Source organism: Nerophis ophidion, linkage group LG22, assembly GCF_033978795.1.
Source record: "Nerophis ophidion isolate RoL-2023_Sa linkage group LG22, RoL_Noph_v1.0, whole genome shotgun sequence".
Lineage (NCBI taxonomy): Eukaryota > Metazoa > Chordata > Actinopteri > Syngnathiformes > Syngnathidae > Nerophis > Nerophis ophidion.
In genome coordinates, this window is record NC_084632.1 from 27,464,634 (window position 1) to 27,490,083 (window position 25,450).

The window sequence follows — 25,450 nt, forward strand, 5'->3', positions numbered from 1 at the left end:
ACAACATTTCTCCCGTCCAAAAGCAGAACCTAGTAACTAACTTCTAGAGATACCCTTGAGATACTAGGTTTGTCTGTTGTATCTACGCGGTTATGTGGTAGTTGCTAGGTCCTGCCATGCGCGTAACAGCTTCCTTACGGAATAAATTACAATATCGCATACACTAAGGTAAAGCATATCACCTAGTAACTCCAAAATTATTATCAGCTCAGTTTTGACCAAAATTGAGTTACTGGGTTTTGCCTGTGGACGGGAGATTTGGAAACCAGGTTGAGGTGATAGCAAAAATGTTTAAAACAATTAATCTATTGGACAAAATTATGTTTAAATTGTATTTTTGCATCTCATAGCACATGATTGTAGTGCATTCAAGCACCCTTAATTAAAGTTTGAAACAGAGGCATCACTTGTTTTTAAAGAGAGGGGAGGCTTAACTCCTAGTACAGTGGTTCTCAAACTTTTCACCAAGTACCACTATAATGACCGACATTAAAATACAGTGACGTGGTAGGCCTAAATATTCATTTAAAACTAGACAGAAGTTTTTATTTAACACGTATATTTAATTGTTTTGGCCACTGTAACATTACACAGTGTTTGAACAGTAACACTGTGTTTAAATATAGGAAAATAAAACAATGTACCTAAAGAATTGATAACATTTTTTTCGTATCTGTGGTACAAATAACACAGATTGAGAAATGCCTCCCTAGTAGATTACCATACATCATTCATTTTCTACGGCTTGTCCTTCTCGGGGTTGCAGGGGTCTGGAGCCTATCCCAGTTGCACTTGGGCAGAAGGCGGGGTTCACTCTGGACGAGTTGCCTCCTTATCGCAGGGCCAACACAGATAGTCAGAGAAAATTCATACACTTGGACCAATTCACTTTTCACTAACAATATTTTAACAATTATATTGATTATCAGTCACTAATGATGATCCCATATTTAAAAAGTCAAAGACCTTATTAAAATTGTTTGCATACAAAATCTTGGACACATTACAAACACGCAAAGAACTTAAGAGTTAATACCAACAAAATAAAGTCTGTAATTTGTTTTTAGTGCATGCTTGTAAACATAGTGAGTGTGTATGTGGGGCGATGACTTTTGGCTTAAGGTCGGGTTGGGTCCCTTCATATTTTGAATAATAATAACAATAAGTGATATTAAAGACCAAAATAGAGCCACAAACAAAATCTTGTTTAGGGCCACACAAAATTTAATCATCCGGCTCAAACTCCTCCCTAAGAGTTGGAAGCAGATAAATAGTTAAAAGTTCAAGACCAGCAAAGCATCTTACTGATTCATTGTTTGAGCATTGTGTTTTTTTTTTAAGATTTTGGCCAAGGTGTTGCATATAGGACACGACACTAAAATGTATTTGTACTAATTACTGTTGTTTTCCATCAGAGGTGACTCTGAGACCTGACATGTTCAGTGGTCCTACCCCCACAGTGACCTTCCCCACCATGTCAGACGGTCACAGTTCACCAGGGGTGAAGATATACATCGACCCTTTTACCTATGAAGACCCCAATGAGGCTGTCCGAGAGTTTGCCAAGGAAATTGACTCTTCGTGCGTCAAAATTGAGGAAGTCATCGGCTCAGGTAAACATTGATTTTAATTCTCCACATCTTCTATATTATCGATAGTTATTTAATCCATTCATTTTCTACCACTTGTCCCTATCGGGGTCAGGCGGATGAACTGCCACCTTGTCTCAAGGCCAACATACTGTAGATAGACAACCATACACACTCAAAGAAAACAAAATATATACATTTTTTTTTTAATCAATGACATTTGTAAAGACAAAAATGACTTACAGCTACAGTAACACGGTTTGCAGAAGACGCTACTGCTTTATGCTTTGCGGAAAATACTTAAGAAGTAATGAAAACGTTACTAAACTAAAAAGATGGTTGGAAAAAAGGGATTGTCCTGATATTTAAGTAAAACTAAAATAATGTTTTATGGATATACAAAAATAGATACCGCTATACAAAGTAGAATCTAAAAATTGATGTCAATGACATAGTAAAACAAACACATTTACAGTGGGGCAAAAAAGTATTTAGTCAGTCACTGATTGTGCAAGTTCTCCCACTTAAAATGATGACAGAGGTCTGTAATGTTCATCATAAGTACACTTCAACTGTGAGAGACAGAATAAGAAAAAAAAATCCAGGAATTCACATTGTAGGAATTTTAAAGAATGTATTTGTAAATTATGGTGGAAAATAAGTATTTGGCCAACCATTCAAAGCTCTCACTGATGGAAGTTAGGTTTTGGCTCAAAATCTCACGATACATGGCCCCATTCATTCTTTCCTTAACACGGATCAATCGTCCTGTCCCCTTAGCAGAAAAACAGCAACATGCAACTCAGTATTATTCTTCCTCCAAGCACGACGAGTTGAGTTTATACCAAAATGGATACATGGATAATACAGCAGAGGATTGGGAGAATGTCATGTGGTCAAATGAAACCAAAATTGAATTTTTTGGTATAATCTCAACTTGTCGTGTTTGGAAGAAGAAGAATACTGAGTTGCATCCCAAGAACACCACACCTACTGTGAAGCATAGGGGTGAAAACATCATGCTTTGGGGCTGTTTTTCTGCTAAGGGGACGGGACGATTGATCCGTGTTAAGGAAAGAATGAATGGGGCCATGTATCGTGAGATTTTGAGCCAAAACCTCCTTCCATCAGTGAGAGTTTTGAATGGTTGACCAAATACTTATTTTCCACCATAATTTACAAATACATTCTTTAAAATTCCTACTCTGTGATTTCCTGGATTTTTTTTCTTATTCTGTCTCTCACAGTTGAAGTGTACCTATGATGAAAATTACAGGCCTCTGTCATCATTTTAAGTGGGAGAACTTGCACAATCGGTGACAGACTGAATACTTTTTTGCCGCACTGTATTTGAAATATTGAATAAGGCATATTTTCTGTGAACTACATCAGGTACAACAGTGTTTTTACTTTTATTTGACCTTCCCCATGAGTCATTTAAGATAAGAAAGTTTGAAGACTATTTTATATCTTGACTGTTACAGTGATTAACATACAGTATATAATAATAACAGTTTATTTGTATTGTTTTTAATGGCATTACAATCTGCCTCAGAATGTGTTGCCTTCAATTATAAAGGTTATGCTGCAAATTCCAAACAGTGTTTTCAAACGCCACGTTGGTGTCTTCCAGGAGACAGCCTGTCACATGAAACAGAAGATAACGGTAAACTAAATAAACCAATTTTATGTGTCAGTGAGCATCGCTGGGAACAAGCCATTCCAATTATTATTGTATGCTTTGAAGTTGTGGTAGATTTGCTTTTATTTATGTGGGAACATCCACAGGAAATATAATACTTATGCCAAACCAGCTATTGCAATATACCATGTAGTACAATTGTAGTTTTGCATTTTTTAGCTGTAATAAATGCAAATTTAAACATCAAAATAAACCAAAAAAAAGACCAAATTCAGATTAGAAAGATGTTTTTACTTGAAAGAGATGTCCGTCATGTTACGTTTTAGTTGTCACATCAGAAGTAGGGGAACCTTGGAATAAGAAGACTCATGTTGCCAGTCATTTTCTTGACATGAATAGGGTTTGGTATTTTTTACTTATTATTCGATTATCTTAAATTGGCACTTTTGACTTTAACAGGGTAGCCACCTGTATTTTAGTCATGCTCTCATGGTTGATGACAATAAAGCCTTCTATCCCTTTCCATTCTATTTTATGCTACACTAGAACTGCCTCCCTGAGTTTGCTACACGATCGGTCATGTTTTTGATAGTTTCTATCTTTTATTCAATCCATCATCCACTTCTTCATCCTAGAACTGTCCTTCACACTCATTGACTTGCTTCCTATGGTTGGAAAACCAAATGATGTCCCTTTCAAGCAACAAGCTGTTGCTAGCGAGTAAGACTAGATGTTTTTGTCAAATTTTACGGTGTTCCTTCTGACAATCGCTATGCCAACCAGTAGTGGGGAGGTTCGTAACTCAAACTTTAGTTCGCAACTTAAAGCAGAACAATTACCTGAGAGACAGCTCTTCTCTCAAAACACTCTTAAAGGCCTACTGAAACCCACTACTACCCAGTCTGTGACTGGGTAGTAGTCTGATAGTTTATATATCAATGATGAAATATTAACATTGCAACACATGCCAATACGGCCTTTTTAATTTACTAAATTACAATTTTAAATTTCCCGGGAGTTTTGTCTTAAAAACGTTGTGTAATGATGACGTGTATGCAAGACGTCACAGGTTTTAAGGAAATATGAGCGCTGCGCACACACACAGCTAAATGTCGTCTGCTTTAACGGAATAATTATATAGTATTTCGGAGTCCTGTGTTGCTGAATCTTTTGCAATTTGTTCAATTAATATTGGAGAAGTCACAGTAGAAAGATGGAGTTGGGAAGCTTTAGCTTGTTTAAAATTCCTGGAGGTGAAACTTTCCTATGGATCAGAGCGCGGTCAAGCCAACATGGATCCCTAACAAATGTCAACCAGCAGGTTTCGGTGAGAAAATTGTGGTTAAAAAGTCAGTTCTTACCGGAGAAAAGCTGAGCTTGTGCCGTTCATAGCTGCCGTTGACTCCCCTGAGACACTGCGCGTCAAGACACCCGTGGAGACACCCTTCCGACTATCAGGTAATATTTAACTCACTGAAACACTAACAACACAATAGAAAGATAAGGGATTTCCCATAATTATCCTAGTAAATGTCTCTAAAAACATTGGATGCAATGCAATCGTGTTTTTTTATAACTTATTTTTTTTAATCTTTTTTTTTTTCTAGTCCGTCGCTATCAATATCCTCAAACACAAATCTTTCATCCTCGCTCAAATTAATGGGGAAATAGTCGTTTTCTCGGTCTGAATAGCACTTTTTGTTGGAGGCTCCCATTAAAAATAATGTGAATATGAGAGGAGCCATCCCACGTGTGACGCCATCGTCTGCGACTTCCGGTAAAGGCAGGGCTTTTTTTTAACACCAAAAGTTGCGAACTTTATCGTGGATGTTCTCTACTAAATCCTTTCAGCAAAAATATGGCAATATCGCGAAATGATCAAGTATGACACATAAAATGGACCTGCTATCCCCGTTTAAATAAGAAAATCTCATTTCAGTAGGCCTTTAAGTTACGGCACTTATAAGTCAAGCTACAGGTTGTATAAGGTTATTTGCTTAAGTGTGAGGCACACCATCAATTGATTTATATAAATTTGTTCAAACAAGCACGTACAATTATGAATGATTTAACATTACAATGTCACATTTTGTTTAACAAAATTGAAGGTAGTGTTTCAAAATTACTTTTAAAAATTTATTAATCAATAGGCAAAAATGTAATTGAATTATTAATGGAATTACTTTTTAAGAAATGTTCTTAATAGAGAAGAGGACTGTTAGACAAACTAGTAAGCATCCTGGATGATGCCAGTCACCCTCTGCATAGCGTTATCAGTAGCCAGAGGAGCCTGTTCAGTGCTAGACTGCTTCATCCCAAGTGCAGGACTAATAGACTCAAGAACTCCTTTGTCCCACACGCCATTAGACTGTACAACTCCTCTCTGGGACGGGGGGGGTGGGTACTAGGATGACAGGGGATTCAAAACATTAACAGTGCAATACGTTTTCATAACATGGTCACTACTGCCTACCTTGTCTTGTTATATTCTTATTTTACTGTTATATTGTTATTCCCATTGTTTTTATTCTTTTTGTAATATTTCTCTATTTTGTTTCCTTTTAAACCCCCATTATTTACTTTTTACTCTTTTTTTAAATTGATCTCAAATCTGTACACTGCTGCTGGAATTTTAATTTTCCTGAACGAACTCACCTGAAGGAATCAATAAAGTACTATCCATCTATCTATCTATCTTAATTGCTAGGAAAAGTAATTAGTGTTACTTAAAAAAACATAAACAATAAAGTGTGTGTGTGTGTGTGTGTGTGTGTGTGTGTGTGTGTGCCTTTAAAAGGCGGTGCCTGTTGCAAAGTGACACGTGTCATCAGTAAGAGAGCCAGACGGAGCCGTATTAGCTCAGCTGTGTGTGTTAGCTCTTGCGGGACAGCAGCTTTGTTGAGTCTTTTCACAGATTGTGTTACCTCCGGTTAATAAAGAGATGTGCGCCCATGGCTGGATTCTCCTTGTCCACAAACGGGGTATTGTAGGATTGCAAGCTTGTCACTTCAATCATTAATTTGTTGTTCATTATTCTCACATAGTATTAGTAGTAGTGTGTGTATGAGTGTGAGTACTTGCGTATTGTTTTGTCATCGATGTTGCCTTTTTCTATTCGATATCACGTTCATTTTAGTTTGGTGTTGCTTGTTGCTTTCACGACTAAAACTATATTTTATACATTGAACTGAGTGTGCCTTTGAAGCTGTTTTGTTGACATAGAACCCCCTCAAAAGTAGCGTGTCACGTTACATCAAATGCATTGGTAATAGCGTTGTAACGTACAAACCCCGTTTCCATATAAGTTGGGAAATTGTTTTAGATGTAAATATAAACTGATTACAATGATTTGCAAATAATTTTCAACCCATATTCAGTTGAATATGCTACAAAGACAACATAGTTGATGTTCAAACTGATAAACATTTTTTTTTTGCAAATAATCATTCACTTTAGAATTTGATGCCAGCAACACGTGACAAAGAAGTTGGGAAAGGTGGCAATAAATACTGATAAAGTTGAGGAATGCTCATCAAACACTTATTTGGAACATCCCACAGGTGTGCAGGCTAATTGGGAACAGGTGGGTGCCATGATTGGGTGTAAAAGAGCTTCCATGAAATGCTAATTAATTCACAAACAAATATGGGGCGAGGTTCACCAATTTGTAAGCAAATTGTCGAACAGTTTTAGAAAAACATTTCTCAATGAGCTATTGCAAGGAATTTCTGAATTTTACCATCTACAGTCCGTAAAATCATCAAAAGTACAGAGAATCTGGAGAAATCACTGCACGTAAGCGATGATATTACGGACTGTTGACCCCTGAGGCGGTACTGCATCAGAAACAGACATCAGTGTGTAAAGGATATCACCACATGGGCTCAGGAATACTTCATAAAACCACTGTCAGTAACTACAGTTGGTTACTACATCTGTAAGTGCAAGTTAAGACTCTGCTATGCCAAGCAAAACCCATTTATCAACAACACCAAGGAACACCGCTGGCTTCGCCGGGCCAGAGCTCATCTAAGATGGACTGATGCAAAGTGGAAAAGTGTTCTGGGGTCTGACGAGCCCATATTTCAAACTATATTTGGAAACTGTGGACGTGGTGTCCTCCGGAACAAAGAAGATAATAACCATCCGGATTTTTATAGGCGCAAAGTTCAAAAGCCAGCATCTGTGATGGTATGGGGGTGTATTAGTGCCCAAGGCATGGGTAACTTACACGTCTGTGAAGACACCATTAATGCTGAATGGTCCATACAGGTTTTGGAGCAACATATGTTGTCATCCAAGCAACATTATCATGGACGCCCCTGCTTATTTCAGCAAGACAATGCCAAGCCTCGTGTTACAACAGCGTGGTTTCGTAGTAAAAGAGTGCGGGTACTTCCCTGGCCCGCCTGCAGTCCAGACCTGTCTCCAATCGAAAATGTGTGCCGCATTATGAAGCATAAAATACGACAGCGGAGACCCCGGACTGTTGAACTACTAAAGCTCTACATAAAACAAGAATGGGAAAGAATTCCACTTTCAAAGCTTCAACAATTAGTTTCCTTAGTTCCCAAACATTTATTTAGTGTTGTTAAAAGAAAAGGTGATGTAACACAGTGGTGAACATGCACTTTCCCAACTACTTTGGCACGTGTTGCAGCCATGAAATTTTAAGTAAATTCTTATTTGCAAAAAAAAAAATAAAGTTGATGAGTTTGAACATCAAATATCTTGTATTTGTAGTGCATTCAATTGAATATGGGTTGAAAAAGATTTGCAAATCATTGCATTCCGTTTATATTTACATCTAACACAATTTCCCAACTCATATGGAAACAGGGTTTGTACATGAAAGTCATTAGATTACTCGTTAATAGTGAAAAGTAACAGAATTACTAACACCAATGGTAACACATTTCAAACACTGAGTAAAGAGTAATGCATTGTACCATATTTTTCTGACTATAAGTCACAGTTTTTTTCATAGCGACTTATGTGTGAAATGATTAACACATTACCGTAAAATATCAAATAATATTATTTAGCTCATTCACGTACGAGACTAGAAGTTTAAGATTTCATCGGATTAAGCGATTATGAGTGACAGATTGTTTGGTTAACTTATTGCATTTTCTATTTGTTAGTTATTTGAATGACTCTTACCATAATATGTTACGTTAACATACCAGGCACCTTCTCAGTTGGTTATTTATGCGTCATATAACATACACTTATTCAGCCTGTTGTTCACTATTCTTTATTTATTTTCAATTGCCTTTCAAATGTCTATTCTTGGTGTTGGGTTTTATCAAATAAAATTCCCCAAAAATTGCGATTTATACTCCAGTATGTTTTTTTCCTTCTTTATTTTGCATTTTTGTCCGGAGCGACTTATACTCCGAGAAATACGGTACTTTTATTTTGATTCTTAGAATTTGCAGTTCATCCCACTTCCCATGAGTTTTTTTGAGCAAATTATGTCTTGGATATGTATGGAAAAATCTAATTTAGACTGATTTTGCAAAACCCGGCTGTGTTGAACACAACAGAAATGATGTCTTAGGTGGACTCCAGCTTCAGTCTCAGCACTTGGAGATTTATTTCACTCTATATAACCAACATTAATGGGCCTCCAAATCCAAATGGATTTTTAGCTGATAAGTCATGAACCAGTTTCAGTACCTCAACACACAAGACGTGCTTTGGTCTGTCGAGCTACTCTCAACATCAGTCCGTAATCTCACTTTCTAGCCTTATTTCTCCCGGGGCTAGGATTCTCACCTCAGCCAGAGGTGACAGCAGCATCAAACCTCCGGAGAGTGGCAGGAAATATGAGTTCGGATGATTTGACAACAGAAATTGCTTCTGGGTTTTTTTTGTGTTTATTTAATTCTCTTCCCTCTCTCAATCTATCTCGATGATTCAGCTCCTCTAAAGTATTAGACATTGTTTGTCTTTTAAGGAATGCTAAAACAGAGAACCGAGTAAGGGAAAGCAGAACAACTGATTGTGGAGAGAAGATAAAAGAAGAACAAACCCTGAAGACATCATAAAAATATCGCTCTTTTTTTTCTTGTCTTTGAAAATACTGTATTTGGCTTTTACCTCCACTCCTTCTATAAAACTATATCTCCATTAAACTTGGTTTAAAGGCCATGTCTAAAACTTTTTTGTCTAAAATGTCAAAAGCCATTTCTGCAGGCAGAGCTCTTGGCTTATGCCATATTCGCCCATTGATTTTATCAGTTGACCGTACCTCTCTTATTGCCCACTCCCTCATCATTCCGTCTTACTTCAGTCTCTCATTTTTTCATCTTTCTCTCTGCTGATTTGAAGCAGTAACAGTAGCTTTTAATGAGCACTGAGATGGGACGCAGGGCTCACTGTTAGAAAACCTGTCATCCAATTCCCATCAGTCATCTATTATTCACACACAGCCATATCTCTGGCCTGTAGGCTTTTATTTTGAAGTAATATTTTCCTCTACTATAATAAAAAAAAAATAAAGAAGCTGTGTTTATTTTAACAAAAAATTTTAAGTCCACAGTCAATAAAAAAATGATTTTTTAAATTAATTCAGGACATGCATCCTTTTAACAGTAATGCAAAATAACATTCACAAATTATTAAGAAAATAATAATTTTAGACATATAAAATAACGTAATTATTAGTAAATGATGTATCTGCTGTATAAAATAAATACTTAAAATGTTTTTTTTTTTAAATAGTTTAATGGATAAAATTAAATTTAAAAAGTACTTCCCAAAGATAACCACAATATCAAAGCAACAGTCCTAAGTAACACCAGACTTGTGGATGTTAACAAATGTGTTGTGTTACTGACTGGTGACCAGGGTTACAGAAGTCAGTCTGTAAAGTAGTAACTCAACTTAACAGCACGATTCCTTCCACAACTAAGCTCGTAACTCAAAACACTCGTATCTCAAATCAGCTCGACAACCCCCCATTACAATAAAATTAAATCATTTTAATCCATGCTTAGCTACCAATTCTAACATGCCTTTAAAAAGAGAAGCTAACTTATAGATAAGAAATGTTGTTTGAAAAAAACTATAAAATGTAATAATATTAAAGTTAAAGTTGAAGTGCCAATGATTGTCACGCACACACTAGGTGCAGTGAAATTGTCCTCTGCATTTGACCCATCCCCATGTAGGGCATTTACCGTATTTTTCGGACTATAAGGTACACTTAAAATCCTTAAATTTTCTCAAAAATCGACAGTACGCATTATAACCCTAATGTACAGAATAATTCTGGTTGTGCTTACCAAGCTTGAAGCAATTTTATTTGGTACATGGTGAAATTATAGGTGTGACCAGTAGATGTTAGTCACACATACAAGATACATGTAGACAGCAATAAGACACCAGTAAACAACACCAAAATGTTAAATGTTCCATTGAAAATAAAGAACATTGCGCGATGCACTCAAAAATCTGTCAAAATGTTTTATTACGACTTTGAAGCCGCACTTCTTGTTGGATTGTTGGCATATTACGGCAACCGTTGTCAGATATACAATTATTACTATGGTGTATGTGTGTAAGGACCGCAAAATGGCACTTATTAGCAGACATATTATCTGGTGTTTCGTAATATTATGCAAAACCAACTTTTCTTACCTTCTGGTACCTGCTGATGTGTATTTGAGATCTGCATAAGTCCTGAAAATTTGCGTACTTCCGCCACTGCAGTCCGTGCCGATAACGTAGTCGATACGAATATTTTTCTCTATCTTCTTATAATGGGGCATTCACCCTCTGCTGTTGCCATTTCAAATATAAAGTGGCATAAAATTCTAACTTATATATCGCTATGGAAGCGCTAAAAACTACCAGTGTAGTGAGTTTACAGGATTCACACACGGAACTTTAGTTATTAGAGAATTCTGGTCTAGCGTTGTTGTTGCACTAGTGAGCCACAGATGAAAAGATACTTCTCCGTTGTTGATTTAAATAAAGTCTGAAAATGTAGTCAATCAACTACATTTTTTGACACTTCTTCAACTCCCGTCCTTGCACGCTACAACAAAGATGATTGGGAGAAGACGCTGTCGAAGGTGAGCCACGTAAATAAGACCGCCCACAAAACTGTGCATCCTGAAGAAACTGTCAGAAAGCGATTTGAAGATGATATGTAAAACATAATCGATGCAACATTTTGACCAAATAACCACCATCACATGTTATGTAGACCACAACGAAGTGTTTTAAATTTTGAAAAAAATCAAAATATGACTCCTTTATTGCCCCTCGTAATTTGATGCCCCTTTTGTATGAAATTAGACCTGAATAGACCCGCTCATCGGCAGTGTGCCTTATATATCGTTGCGGCCTATGGTCCAGAATATACGGTATCAAGTGGTTCAGACTAATAAGGTCTCTCCTTTGGGCTGCTTCTCCTGCCAGTGTTGCCAAGTCCGCCTATTATAAGCAACTTGTTTTCATAGAGTTGGTTCATTGTTTCTCTCGTGAGATCTGGCAACATTGTCTACCTCGTGTAATAAAAAACACGAGGAAATCAAACTTTAAGTTGACCGGAGAGGTCAGAGTTGAATCAACATGTACATGTATGTATGTCTGATCCGGTAAGCAAGGCTAATGATTACGTGTCCAGTTTGTAGAGTCAGCAAAAAAAAAACAAAGGGCATGTTTTTTAATGGTTTGTTTTTATGATTTGGTGGACATCTTCCTTCACACTCATATTTTCAGTTCCGGTTCTGGTTGGAAGACAAGATTGTGTCGATCTCTGGCTGTGGACTGTTTGTATATTTAATAGGGACATTGCACAATACAACTATTGTACAGCTTTAGCTACAGTTCAAGCTCAATTTCATTTGCAAAGGCAAAGTGACATCAGGTTAAAAATACAATTAGTGATTCAACTCGATACAATTACAGACAACATCTAAAACACAGCTGTGGAAGAATTCTACTTCATCTGGTGGTGAAAATGCTCATAACTCCAAATATACATGCAATATAAAACATAACAAAAAGCGGAGTGACAGCTCATATTCCAAATGACTCCTAAATTGAGGTACCGCTGGACTACTGTCTATTAAACTTAAACCATAATCATAAACAATGTTACTAGGATGGCAATAGTCCCTGATATCTAGTAGCAATTCATGCAAAATGGATTTGGCTGCAACCAGCAGTGATTCTGTCTCAACTACTTTGAGGCTGAAAAAGAACAATATGATATCAGCTAATGCCTGCATCCAAGCAGACAACTCCTCCATTATTCTGCTCAACATAACACTGTCACAGAAAGTTAGGTTAGTGTTCACAGTGACATGCTCATATGATTTCAACAACAACCTGTAAACGATAGGTACTTAATTTTGTTTTATGTTGCAGATATGTTCATTGTGAACACAAGTTGCACAATGTTTTACAAATATGTAGAATAGAATATTACATTTATTAAACAAGAACAAAAACAAGCTACATGGGCCCTACTCAATTGTATGAATGAAATTTGATTATTTTGGTCATAAAATCAACCATTTTGTGTGATCAATTTAGCAGCACAGATTCTACATATTAACAACCATACACACACACAAACACAAAGAAAAACAATGACCGAAAAAAGAATATGCTGAAGTCAAGGCTTATATTTGCCTATCCTATCCATTCACTGAAAATGAGATTACCTGGAACATAAACATGTAAAAAAATCAATGGGAATGAAAGTAATTGTTGCTATATTTTATAATTTTCCATTATTTAACTTTTTGAGGCTTTCTTAAACCTTGACAAAGAGCTACATGTCTTCAGCTCATCACTGAGCGTGTTCCACCATTTAACTCCTAAAACTGAAATATATTTGTATTTTATATTTGTTCTTACTTTGCATATTTAAAAAAATCAATATCCCGCATAAATTATAGTTGTGCCCTCTTAAATTAAATAACCTAAGAATACATGCTGGAAAGCTGTTGTTCTTTAATTGAAACACAATTTCCATTGTTTTTCAAAACACAATATCAGAAAATTTTAACACATTAGAACTTGGTAGGTTCATAGTAGCACGCTTTGTGTATTATTGTAAAAACCCTTTTTTGAAGTTTAATTATTGTGTCTATGTTTGTTTTATAAACATTTCCCCAAACTTCAACACAATATGTTAGATAAGGAAAAATAAAAGAATAATATAACACATGCAGACATTTCTTATTCAGCATGTGTCTTACTTTATAAAGAATAGCAATGGATTTGGATAGTTTTCCCTTTTATATATTCAATCTGCGGTTTCCAACATAATTTATGATCTATTATTATTCCCAATAACTTCATTTTAAACACTCTATCAATTTCCACTTGATTTAATTAACATTTTACTTCACAATGTGTCCTTGCACCACTAAACACCATGAATTTAGTTTTCTTATAATTTAATGATAACTTATTAATATCAAACTATCTTTTTTTAGCTGAGGCAACTCAACCTCTATCAATAAAAATAGCAATAAAGAAGGGTTACCATAAATACTTTATAGACGGAAATGAAAAAAAAATTATGAACGAAGTAGTGGAACATTTGAATAATTACTTTGTAAACATTGGAGCCAACCTTGAGCAAAGGATTTCAGTTTTTGATTTATTGGTTGGAACTTTTATTAGTTGATTGCACAGTACAGTACATATTCCGTACAACTGACCACTAAATGGTAACACCCGAATTAGTTTTTCATCTTGTTTAAGTTGGAATATGTCCACGTTAATCATTTCATGGTAACGGGTTAGTTGAAGATTAGAATGACTCTAAATATAGAAATCACAACTAGTTCCTTGTTAATGTGACAAAAGAGGAAATAATCAAAATTGTAAAGAAATGCAAATCCAAGATTTCAAGTGATTGTCATGAAATTGATATGAAAGCGATAAAAAAAAAGTTATTGAAGAATTTTCAGAGCCTTTATTGTACATTAGTAATCTGTCATTTCAAACTGTAAAATTCCGAAACAAAATTAAAATAGCAAAAGTAATACCAATTTATAAGACTGAAAACAAACACCCACTCACATGCTATAGACCTGTTTCTTTACTGGCACAGATTTCTAAAATAATTGAAAAAATATTCAACAACAGATCATAAATAAAAGTGGAACACAGACAGCCAATGTGGATACAAAACTAACAATTCAACATCCATGCCATTAATTGAAATAACAGATAATAAACAGTGCACAGCAGCAATGTTTATGGATCTATCAAAAGCATTTTACACAATTAATCATAATATTTTAATCACAAAATTAGAACGATATGGCATCAGAGGCCTGGTTTTAAACTGGATAAGAACATGAAGCAATATCTGAAGATAGGTGAAAATATATCAACGGAGCTAGAGAAATTTTGCGGTGTACCCCAGGGATCAATACTGGGACCAAAATTGTTGAATTCTAATACAAATGACATTTGTAAAGTTACAAAGGACTTAAAGTTAGTATTATTCGCAGACGACACGACTGTTTTGTTCAGGAGAAAACACACAGAAGCTTATACAAATAATAACAGAAGAATTTAACAAACTAAAAAGATGGTTTGAATCTCAGTAAAACAAAAATAATGATATTCGGTAACAATAGAAGAGAAAGTCAAACACAAATACAAATAGACAAAGTAGATATTGAAAGAGTAAAACAAATTCTATTTTGGGGCGTAATAATAGATGATAAAATTAACTTGAAATCTCATATAAAAATGTTCAACATAAGGTGGCAAAATATATTTTAATAATGAACAAAGCAAAATATGTTCCTGACCAAAATTCACTTAATATTATCAACTGCTCGCTAGTGTTACCAAATGTGAGTTATTTTGGAGAAATATGTGGAAATACTTACAAAAAGACACTTCATTCACTAACTGTGTACAAAAAAGATCAGTTAGAATAATACACAATGTTGGATATAGAGAACACACAACCCCGTTGTTTATTAAATCCAAAATATTGTAGTTCAATGATTTGTTGCATTTGCAAAGAGCTAAAATTATGCACAAAGCATACGACAACCTGCTAGCCAAGAACGTACAACAATTTGGGGCGGCATGGCGTAGTGGGTAGAGTGGCCGTCCCAGAAACCTAAAGGTTGCAGGTTCGCTCCCCGCCTATTAAATCCAAATTGCTGCCGTTGTGTCCTTGGGCAGGACACTTCACTCTTGCCCCCAGTGCCGCTCACACTGGTGAATGAATGATGAATAATGGGTGGTGGTCGGAGGGGCCGTAGTTGCAAACTGGCAGCCACGCTTCCGTCAGTCTACCACAGGGCAACTGTGGCTACAAATGTAGCTTACCGCCACCAGGTGTGAATGAATGATGGGTTCCCACTTCTCTGTGAAGCGCTTTGAGTGTCTAGAGAAGCACTACTTAAATCTAATCCATTATTATTATTATTATTATTATTATTTTTCTCAACAAAAGAGGAGGTATATAACCCCAGAAAAAATTTAATTTAAAACATTTGTGTGCTCATACAACACTTAAGACCTTCAGTATATCTGTATGTGGAATTAAATTATGGAACGGATTAAGCAAATACATCAAACAATGTACTATTATGATCCATTTTAAGAAGCTGTTCAAAGTAAAAGTGTTTACAAAGTGCTAAGAAGAATTATGGTAAACGTACATTGAGAGGAGCCAGATGAGGTTGTTCGGGCATCTGGTCAGGATGCCACCCGAACTCCTCCCTAGGTAGGTGTTTAGGGCACGTCCACCCGGTAGGAGGCCATGGGGAAGACCCAGGACACGTTGGGAAGACTGGTTGGCCTGGAAACGCCTTGGGATCCCCCGGGAAGAGCTGGACAAAGTGGCTGGGGAGAGGAAAGTCTGGGCTTCCCTGCTTAGGCTATTGCCCCCGCCATCTATTGCCCCCACCATCCATCCATCTTCTTCTGCTTATCTAAGCAGAAGAAGATGGATGGATGGTCATGAATTTATTGAAAATGAAATATTATCGATTTCATTAAGTGAATCATAACTGATTCAACTACTGATGAGAATAATTGATGTATTTAGAACAAATTTGTAAATTGAGTACAAATTAAGAACATATGTCTTAGTATTTGCTATGAAGAGGAAAAAAAAGGGGAGGATTAGATAAAGCCTTGCTTCCTTTTACTCCGTTTTGGACATGTTGCAAAAAAATATTGATACTGTGTAGATGTTCAAAATAAATTTCAACCAACCAGGTTGTTGCTCGGTTTGCTACATTGAAAAATGTTGATAGCACTTCTGAGAAATCTACCAGCCCAAAGTTTTTTTTTGTGTCATGATTTGTGATGGGTTTCCAGCCGTCCTCGTGTGGGGTGCAGTGCCGATCGATACAGGACGCATCATAGCAGGTTTGACTCTGATTTATTCTTTCAATAAATACTTTGTCTGACCAGTCGGTCGCGCCAATTTCTGGCTCGCTGGCTCTTCCTGCTCGTCGCGGCGCACCTTTTGGTGCCCGATGGCTGCGTCTGCTAAGGGGGCTCATCTTGCTCGAGGTCTCTCTAGTCGTACTCGTGGTCGTCGTTCGCTGACCCCTTTTATGCTGCAGCAGAAGATGATGGGATTGAGAGCAAGTGTGTAGTTTACGCACCTGACTCGGCTGGCTGCAGCGTCGCTCCGAGTGCGCCCCGCTTCTCTGCTTCGCTGCATGCTCCGCCTTCTCGCCGCCATCTTGGGCCGGACCACCGTTTGTCCGAGCCTGCTGTCGACTCGTCGGCTCCGTCTCTCCACACGATTATTTTACGCACTTAACTTAACACATCATTATGAATGAAAGTCAAACCAAATATTGTGTTTTATAACACTGCAGCCATTTAGAGTAAGCTGGTCAGAATCAAACTTAAAGCATGTTGGTTACTTTCTGTAGAATACATTTAAGATTTTCTCTTCCAGGTGAATTTGGAGAGGTGTACAAGGGCCGCCTGAAGCCTTCGGGGAAAAGAGAAATTCTTGTTGCTATCAAGACTCTGAAGGTGGGCTACTCTGAGAGGCAGCGGCGAGACTTTCTGGCTGAGGCGTCAATCATGGGGCAGTTTGACCAACCCAACATCATCAGGCTGGAGGGAGTCGTGACCAAGAGCAGGCCCACAATGATCATCACAGAATTCATGGAAAATGGAGCCCTCGACTCATTTTTAAGGGTATGTAACACAATCTTGTATCTTATGCTGCTGTTTAGTCTGTGAAGGAGGAGACCTTTTGGCTACTATACATATATGATAGTGTGTGTCCAGCTACTAGTACATAAACATCTCTATTCATCCATCCATTTTTTTGTACCACTTGTCCTCATTGGTGCTACTTGTAAGCTTGAGCCTATCCCACCTGGCTTTGGAGATAGGCATGGTACACCCAATGGAGATTCAAACTTAGATCTACTGCAAACCATTGCTCCAGCGTGATGCCATAAACATTCCCAAACAATGTTATCTTTTTAGGGCGCGCCACTTTTCGTAATATTCGGTGTTTGAGGAAAATTCTCATTTGAATGTGTGTGTTCATATGCCAACCAAGCATCGTGAGTAACAAACTAATCAGTTTGCCCACTTATCATTCAGTGGAATTGAATACCTAAACAAAGAATGTTGGTGACTGAGGAACGGATAGTACACTATTTTGGCAAAAAGTATTTGGCCACCCATCCAAATGATCAGAATCAGGTGTCCTAATCACTGTATAAAACCAAGCACTTAGGCATAGAGACTGTTTCTACAAAAAATTGTAAAAGAATGGGCCGCTCTCGGGACCTCGGTGATTTCCACCGTGTCTGGGTTTGGAGGTTGCCAGGCGAACGGTACATTTCGGACTGCATTGTGTATACTGGGAAATTTGGTGGAGGAGGAATTATGGTGTGGGGTATTTTTTCAGAAGTTTGTCTTGGCCCCTTAGTTCCAGTGGAGGGAACTTTTAATGCTCCAGGATACCAAAACATTTTGGACAATGCGAAGCTCCCAACCTTGTGGGAACAGTTTGGAGCGGGACCCTTCCTCCTCCAACATGACTATGCACCAGTGCACAAAGCAAGGTCCATAAAGGCATGGATGACAGAGTTGGGTGTGGATAAACTTGACTGGCTTTCACAGAGTCCTGACCTGAACCCGATAGAACACCTTTGGGATGCATTAGAACGGAGACTGAGAGCCAGACCTTCTCGACCAACATCAGTGTGTAACCTTACCAATGTGCTTTTGGAAGAATGGTCGAAAATTCCTATAAACACACTCTGCAACATTGTGGACAGCTTTCCCAGAAGAGTTGAAGCTGTAATAGCTGCAAAAGGTGGACCGACATTATATTGAACCCTCTGCATTAGGAATGGGATGGCACTTCAAGTTCACATGTGAGTTAAGGCAGGTCCACTGTAAAAAAAATCCTATTTTTATGGTTAATTTACTCAAAATTTCTACTGTAATTTTTCAATTATTTTAAATAGGTTATAAAACTGTTGAATTGAAGAAATTATCTGTAAATAAACAAACAACCTGTTATTTTAAGTAATATGCTAGTAATGACAAACTATGTATAATACAATTTTTTTTACAGAAAAATACCAAATTAATTATACATATCATTTTCTGTTTTCTCAAATTACTTTCAAATTAATTTAAAATTACAGTCATTAACTTTCATTTAATAAGTAACTTTTTATATAAAAGTCTATGTCCATACTAACAATCTAACAGTTGTATATGTAATTTTAAGGTAAATCTTGTTTTTTTAATATTTATGTGTATTTTTACATTCAAGTCGAAAAATATATGAAGCTTCTTATGTAAAGGTATATGCTCATTCTAACAATTTATCATATTTCTCTATAATGTGACACACGGTGGTGACTGCAAAACATACTTAATCACAGCCAACAGTTATAGAAGTCCCACTGACGGTGGCCGTACAAACAACTTTAACACTGTTACAAATATGCGCCTCACTGTGTAGCCACACCAAACAAAATGATAAACACATTTCAGGAGAACATCTTCATTATAACACAACATTAACACATTGGAAAAAATACCCATAATCCCATGTGTTACAATATACACCCTCACCACCAAACCCCACCCACCGCAACCGACGCACAGAGGGGGGCAGTGATGTGGGTTGGTGGAGGTGGGGGGGGGGGGGTTGGTGATAGCGGGGGTGTGGCCGTAAGAGTCAGCGCTGCATTGGATTCTGGGTATTTGTTCTTTTGTGTTTATGTTGTGTTACGGTGAAGATGTTCTCCCGAAATGTGTTTGTAATTCTTGTTTGATATGGGTTCCTCCAATAAAGCACTGTGCTCTGTGCTTCCTTCCTTTCATGCATGCCTCACTATATGACACAGCTGCCCTTTTTACACAGCCCCACAAAATCAGGGTTTTTGGGGCTTTTTTTTTTCTTGGGCCGGCCACAGAATGGTCCCAGCAATAATCAGAGGTGTTATCAGAGCCATAACAATGATGAGAGGGTGCCTGTGCAAAAGGAATTACAGTGGAATCTCGACTGACAAACTTAATTGGTTTTTGGACAGGGTTAGTAAACAGAAAAGTTTGTATGTTGAAGCGAATATCTCCATGAGAAAAAATATAGACATTAGATAATGAGTTAAATTCTCGAGTTTAGTAATAGTGTGTACAATTTCAACACAATATAATGCGCTATACAGTACTGTGTATCAAAAAAATAAGATAAGAGGTTGATTGATGAACTTTCTAATAAAAAATTTAAAAAAGTCAGAACAACTAGCTTATGAACAGTCCTCATTTGACCACACACACACACAATTATTTGGTGTTGAACCCAAAGATGCAGAGACGGAGGCAGGCATAGAATATGAAAACATGATTTAATTAAAACTAAACAAGAACAAACAAAAAGCACGCACGTGGGCGGAATAAAAAACTGAGGGAGCTAGCACTGGAAGCCAGAAAACAAAAAGGAACTTTAGCATGGAAGCTAGTGGATAGCAAACAGAAAAACTGGAAATAACTAATGGCTAACAAGAACAGCTTACGGCTACGACGACCAGGACAAAATGTAGCACGACAGGTAATAGCTGAAAAGAATCACATCGACACGACAAGAGCAACATATGGCAACGACAAGTCTGAATGACAATACAATGATCCAGCAACTGACACAAGACAAAGCAGGTACAAATAGGAGCGGGCTGATTGGCAACAGGTGTGGCCAGGTGCCAATCAGCCGCATCTGAGGAGGAACACAGCACTCGGCGAACAAGACAGGAAGCTGACAAAATAAGAGCACTAGACAGGAACTAAAGACAGGAGATACTAAACACAGAGGAAACAGACAAATGCAGAGGAAAAAACTAAAACATAGATAAACTGTCAGGGGAAAGCCTGACAGTGGCCTTCTCAGTGGCCTAGTGGTTAGAGTGTCCGCCCTGAGATCGGTAGGTCGTAAGTTCAAATCCTGGCCAAATCATACCAAAGACTATAAAAATGAGACCCGTTACCTCCCTGCTTGGCACTCAGCATTAAGGGTTGGAATTGGAGGTTAAATCACCATAAATGATTCCCAGCCGCGGCACCCCTGCTGCCCACTAGTCCCCTCACCTCCCAGGGGGTGATCAAGGGTGATGGGTCAAATGCAGAGAATAATTTCGCCACATCTAGTATGTGTGTGACCATAATGGGTACTTTAACTTTAACTTTGTGGTGCACTCACAGTTTGAAATCACAAAAGTTTTTACTTTTAACAGCCAGGTCACTACAAAGCTCAGGAATAAAAATAAAATCCACTTTATCCTGCCGGTTAATCATTTTGGTATGCACCGGAAGAAAAGGAGATTGAGGTGGAGGCAGTGTCGACAATGCTGTGGCTACTTCCTGAATATGCTAAACCACACATTACTTTTCAATTGCTTTATTTGGATTCATAGTAAGCTACAGTACTAAAACTATAAAATACCTGTAAAAAGGCTAACAAATAGTGAAAAAGGACGTAAAGTAGCACAGTAGCTAACAACAACACTGTTTAGCTGACTAAATGAGCGAACCGGAGATCAATGAGCCCGCCCACAATGTTTGTGCTGCCGGGCACAAGATTGCTGTGCAGCGAGACACACAATGGGTGGATAAAACATTTGTACACTTAGACGAGGTTCGTCCAATAAAGCATATTTTTATTCAATCTGTGGTTTGTAATTTTAAAAGTTTGTACAATGACAGTTTTGTAAATCGAAGTTGAACTGTACCTCAAACTATTGCCAGGGATGTGAATTTTTCACACCTGATACTCGTTTCTCCCGCCCTTTGTGTGTTGACAGTAATTTCTGTCTGGCAAGTGTTTAATATGTCTCACCAGACGATGGCGCTCGTTACCTCATGCATCTAGTTATCTTATTTACAACAGATTCATAGTATTGCAAAAGTCAAAGGTATCTTTCTAAACTGCATGTTTTAAATAAAGTTCAACCCACCAACCAACCGTTGGTGACAAAAACTACAATGATATTTTTTGTGTAAAAACAAAAGCATATTTAGTTAGGTGTGAACCTGCTAGTGAGACTGTGGTGATCTGTTTCTCGAATCATGTTTTGTTTAAGTTTAGGTCTGTTTCAGCACCCCTGTTTTTGTGTTCCTTGTTGCCATGGGTGCTGATTATGTTCCCATGCCTCTGATTAGTGGCCAGGATGCTTTGTTTGCTCCAGGTAAATTTGTTCCCGTGCTAGTTTTTGTATAACTTCCAGTGCCAGCGGCACGTTCTGATTTTTTTGTATTCATGCCCACTTATGATAATAAACCTTTTTTCTTACCTGCATGCTGCTTCCGAACGTCCATCTGCATCTTGGGCAAATGACCAGAGCATAACCATGCGACCCCACCTTAACAGGCGTCTGTTCTCACTTTGGTTTAATTTTAGTTTCACAAAGTGTATTGATTAAAAAAAATAATACGTGATACTCAATGAAGATTATAACAAATAGTGTTTTTTTTCATTTGTTTTTTTAGATACATTCAGAAAAAGGGCACTAGAAAGTATAGTCCCACCTAGAACAGATGGACAACGTCGGGTTCGCCAGCTTTTCCTGAAAACGATACAAAGAGAGGAAGTGCCATGATCTGTTTTTTTCTTCATTTTTTTTCTTCCTGTGCTCTTTCCTCCTCGCTCCGTCTGTCCATCAGTCCATCCGTTTGATCCTGGCCTCCTTTCTAGGCACCGCTAAAAACAGAAAGAGAAATCGTTTCATGTTCGCTTCCCACAGTGTGACCTCCTTTGACTGAGGAATCATCCATTGACGCACAACTATGCACACATCCACACGATGGTCAAGATTACTGGTGCTGTGGTTATTGCATGACTATCCTGGAGAGAACAAACACAACAGCAGGATTTATACTGCATGCGTGCACATGGCGGAAGGTTTGCGCCTGCAGAAAATTAAGCCGAAGGAGCATCAAAGACGCAGCATGATGCAGAAAGTGAATTGGAAGACACACACATGCTCAAACTTCAGTTGAAAATATGCAGCATATTTTCTTGCAAACTTTATAGTGTGTCCAACAAAAGGTTCAGCACCCTATTGTGTAAAATGTCCTACATTTTGCGAACCCCTGCAGTGCCACAATTACACGTGTGTTGCACCAAATACATAACAAAGCTAGAGTAGGATTAATTTATGCTTATTGTACAAATTTGATAGTCAAAGTGTTTTTGTGTTTGTAATAGGGTTGTGAACGATAAACCGATGCGACCGAGTATTCGTTTCAACAAGTGAGCGATTAGGCTGCATCGGTAGCAGACTCCTCAATCGATGCGAATAATCCATGAATTCCTAGTTGAATCGGTTATACAGTCATGGATCGGTTATCGCGAGACTTTGCATGGGTTGGCTAGATTACAATATGTCTCTAAAACAACGCGAGAGCTGAAGCTACTCGCCAAACACGGTAGCTGCCTAGCTGGTATTAGCACAAGTGATAAACAAGGGACAACACAGAAAATGAAGGAGGAGGAGAACTAAAGCGTCAGTCTGACCGAAAGTGATAATGGACTGAGAAATATTTTCAACGCATCGGGGAGACAGAAATCCAAAGTGTGGAAAGTTTTTGGGTTTTATAAGACGGAAGGGAAGCTCGACAGAAGCCATGCTATTTGTAAATTGTGTCGAGCATCTTTGACGTACACTGCCAGCACTACAAATGCAAAGGGGAAACACGGCCAAGAGTACGGTGAATTAAAACCCCTTCCACATTTTGAGATGTGTTATAGGTGTGTAACTTGTTTACATTGTAATGTTGCACTTTTGTTACCTACTGCTAGTGTTCAAAACACTACTGTATATGCTCACGCTGAAATACTGAATCTTTGTTACCTACATCTAGTGTTCAAATCACTATATGCTCAGGCTGAAATATTGAATCTTTGTCACCTACCTGTAGCTGAGATAGGCGCCAGCGCCCCCCGCGACCCCGAAAGGGAATAAGCGGTAGAAAATGGATGGATGGATGGATGTCCCCTACCTGTAGTGTTCAAAACACTATATGCTCAGATTGAAATATTGAGTCTTTGTTACCTACCTCTAGTGTTCAAAACACTATATACTCAGATTGAAATATTGAATCTTTGTCACCTACCTGTAGTGTTCAAAACACTATATGCTCAGATTGAAATATTGAATCTTTGTTACCTACCTCTAGTGTTCAAAACTATGCTCAGGCTGAAATATTGCACTTTGTTGTTACTATTCTGTGCGACACTTACCTCTGGAGTTCCTGTCCTACAATTCAGCCAGACTTTTTTTGGTCCATGTCTAAAAAATACATTGACATGTGATTTTTGTTGTTCTGTTTTTTTTGCCAGTGCCATAAAGCCACAATGCTTGGGGATTTGGAGTCTTGAATATTAACCGTCAAATCGAATCGTATCGTCCAGAATCGAATCGGTCTGTAATAAAAGGATATCGTTTTTTAATCGAACCGTAACTTGTGTATCTGGATGCATATCGAATCGTTTATCAGAGAGAGATGTGCAACCCTAGTTTGTTACTACGTCAACAATTGGTCTGGATTAATTTGTCAACAATGCCATCTAGATTTCATTGTATGTTTCCTCTAGTTGGCTGAGGAATTACTTGTATCCTACAGATCTAATATAGTAAACCTTCATTTGTTGCGGTTAGTTGGTTCCAGGCCTCACCGCGCTAAATTAATTAATATTATTAATTAAATATTTGTATAGCAAGAGCATAGCTTCATTGGCAACACTAAATTGGCCCTAGTGTGTGAATGTGGGACGGCGTGGCGCATTGGAAGAGTGGCCGTGCGCAACCCGAGGGTCCCTGGTTCAATCCCCACCTAGTACCAATCTCGTCATGTTCGTTGTGTCCTGAGCAAGACACTTCACCCTTGCTACTGATGGGTGCTGGTTGGCGCCTTACATGGCAGCTCCCTCCGTGAATGTGTGTGTGAATGGGTAAATGTGGAAGTAGTGTCAAAGCGCTTTGAGTACCTTGAAGGTAGAAAAGCGCTATACAAGTACAACCCATTTATCATTTATTTATAATGTTGTCTGTCCATCTGTGCTGGCCCTACGATGAGGTGGCGACTTGTCCAGGGTGTACTCCGCCTTGCTGAGATAGGCTCCAGCGACCCAGAAAGGAATAAGCAGTAGAAATGGATGGATGGGATGGTATAGCAAGAGCATGAAAAAAGGTTTACGCGCTTCTAAATATGAGAACCCACAAGACACGATATAACAGCTACTTAGTCGCTTTTACACTTGTTTTATCTGATATTCCAGACATCCATCCATCCATCCATTTTCTACCGCTTATTCCCTTTCGGGGTCACGGGGGACGCTGGCGCCTGTCTCAGCTACAATGATAATACAAAATGAGACACAATTTTTTGTGGCAATGTTGCAGCCTAAGATGTCTGATTTTGTTTTTCAAAAAGTTGCAGCAAGAGATGCAATATTTCTAGGGCATTTATCACCTTGTGATATCAACATTTTGTTATCAATGTTTTGGCCACGATCAGTGAAAGACTTCGACCCCAGGATGCAGAGAGCTTGAATGAAGGCAAAGAGAAAAATAAAAGCTGCCCGTTCAAAAATAGATAACCGATGCACTGTGAGTTGAAAAAGGAACCACAGGGGAAAATATGACACGTGAGGCAACGGGGGTGCATTGGATATACAGGCAACAATAAAATGAAAAAAAAAATGAACCAGCGA

General features: G+C 38.0%; 1 protein-coding gene across 1 annotated transcript in view; it reads left to right on the forward strand.

Moving 5' to 3' along the window:
- LOC133540745 (ephrin type-B receptor 1-like) overlaps positions 1-25,450 on the forward strand; it is a 301,052-nt gene that overhangs the window by 238,383 nt on the left and 37,219 nt on the right. The window contains exons 13-14 of the mRNA XM_061883635.1: positions 1,416-1,613; positions 17,159-17,406. Coding sequence (XP_061739619.1) covers positions 1,416-1,613; positions 17,159-17,406 — 446 coding nt within the window. The remainder of the gene's footprint in view (positions 1-1,415; positions 1,614-17,158; positions 17,407-25,450) is intronic.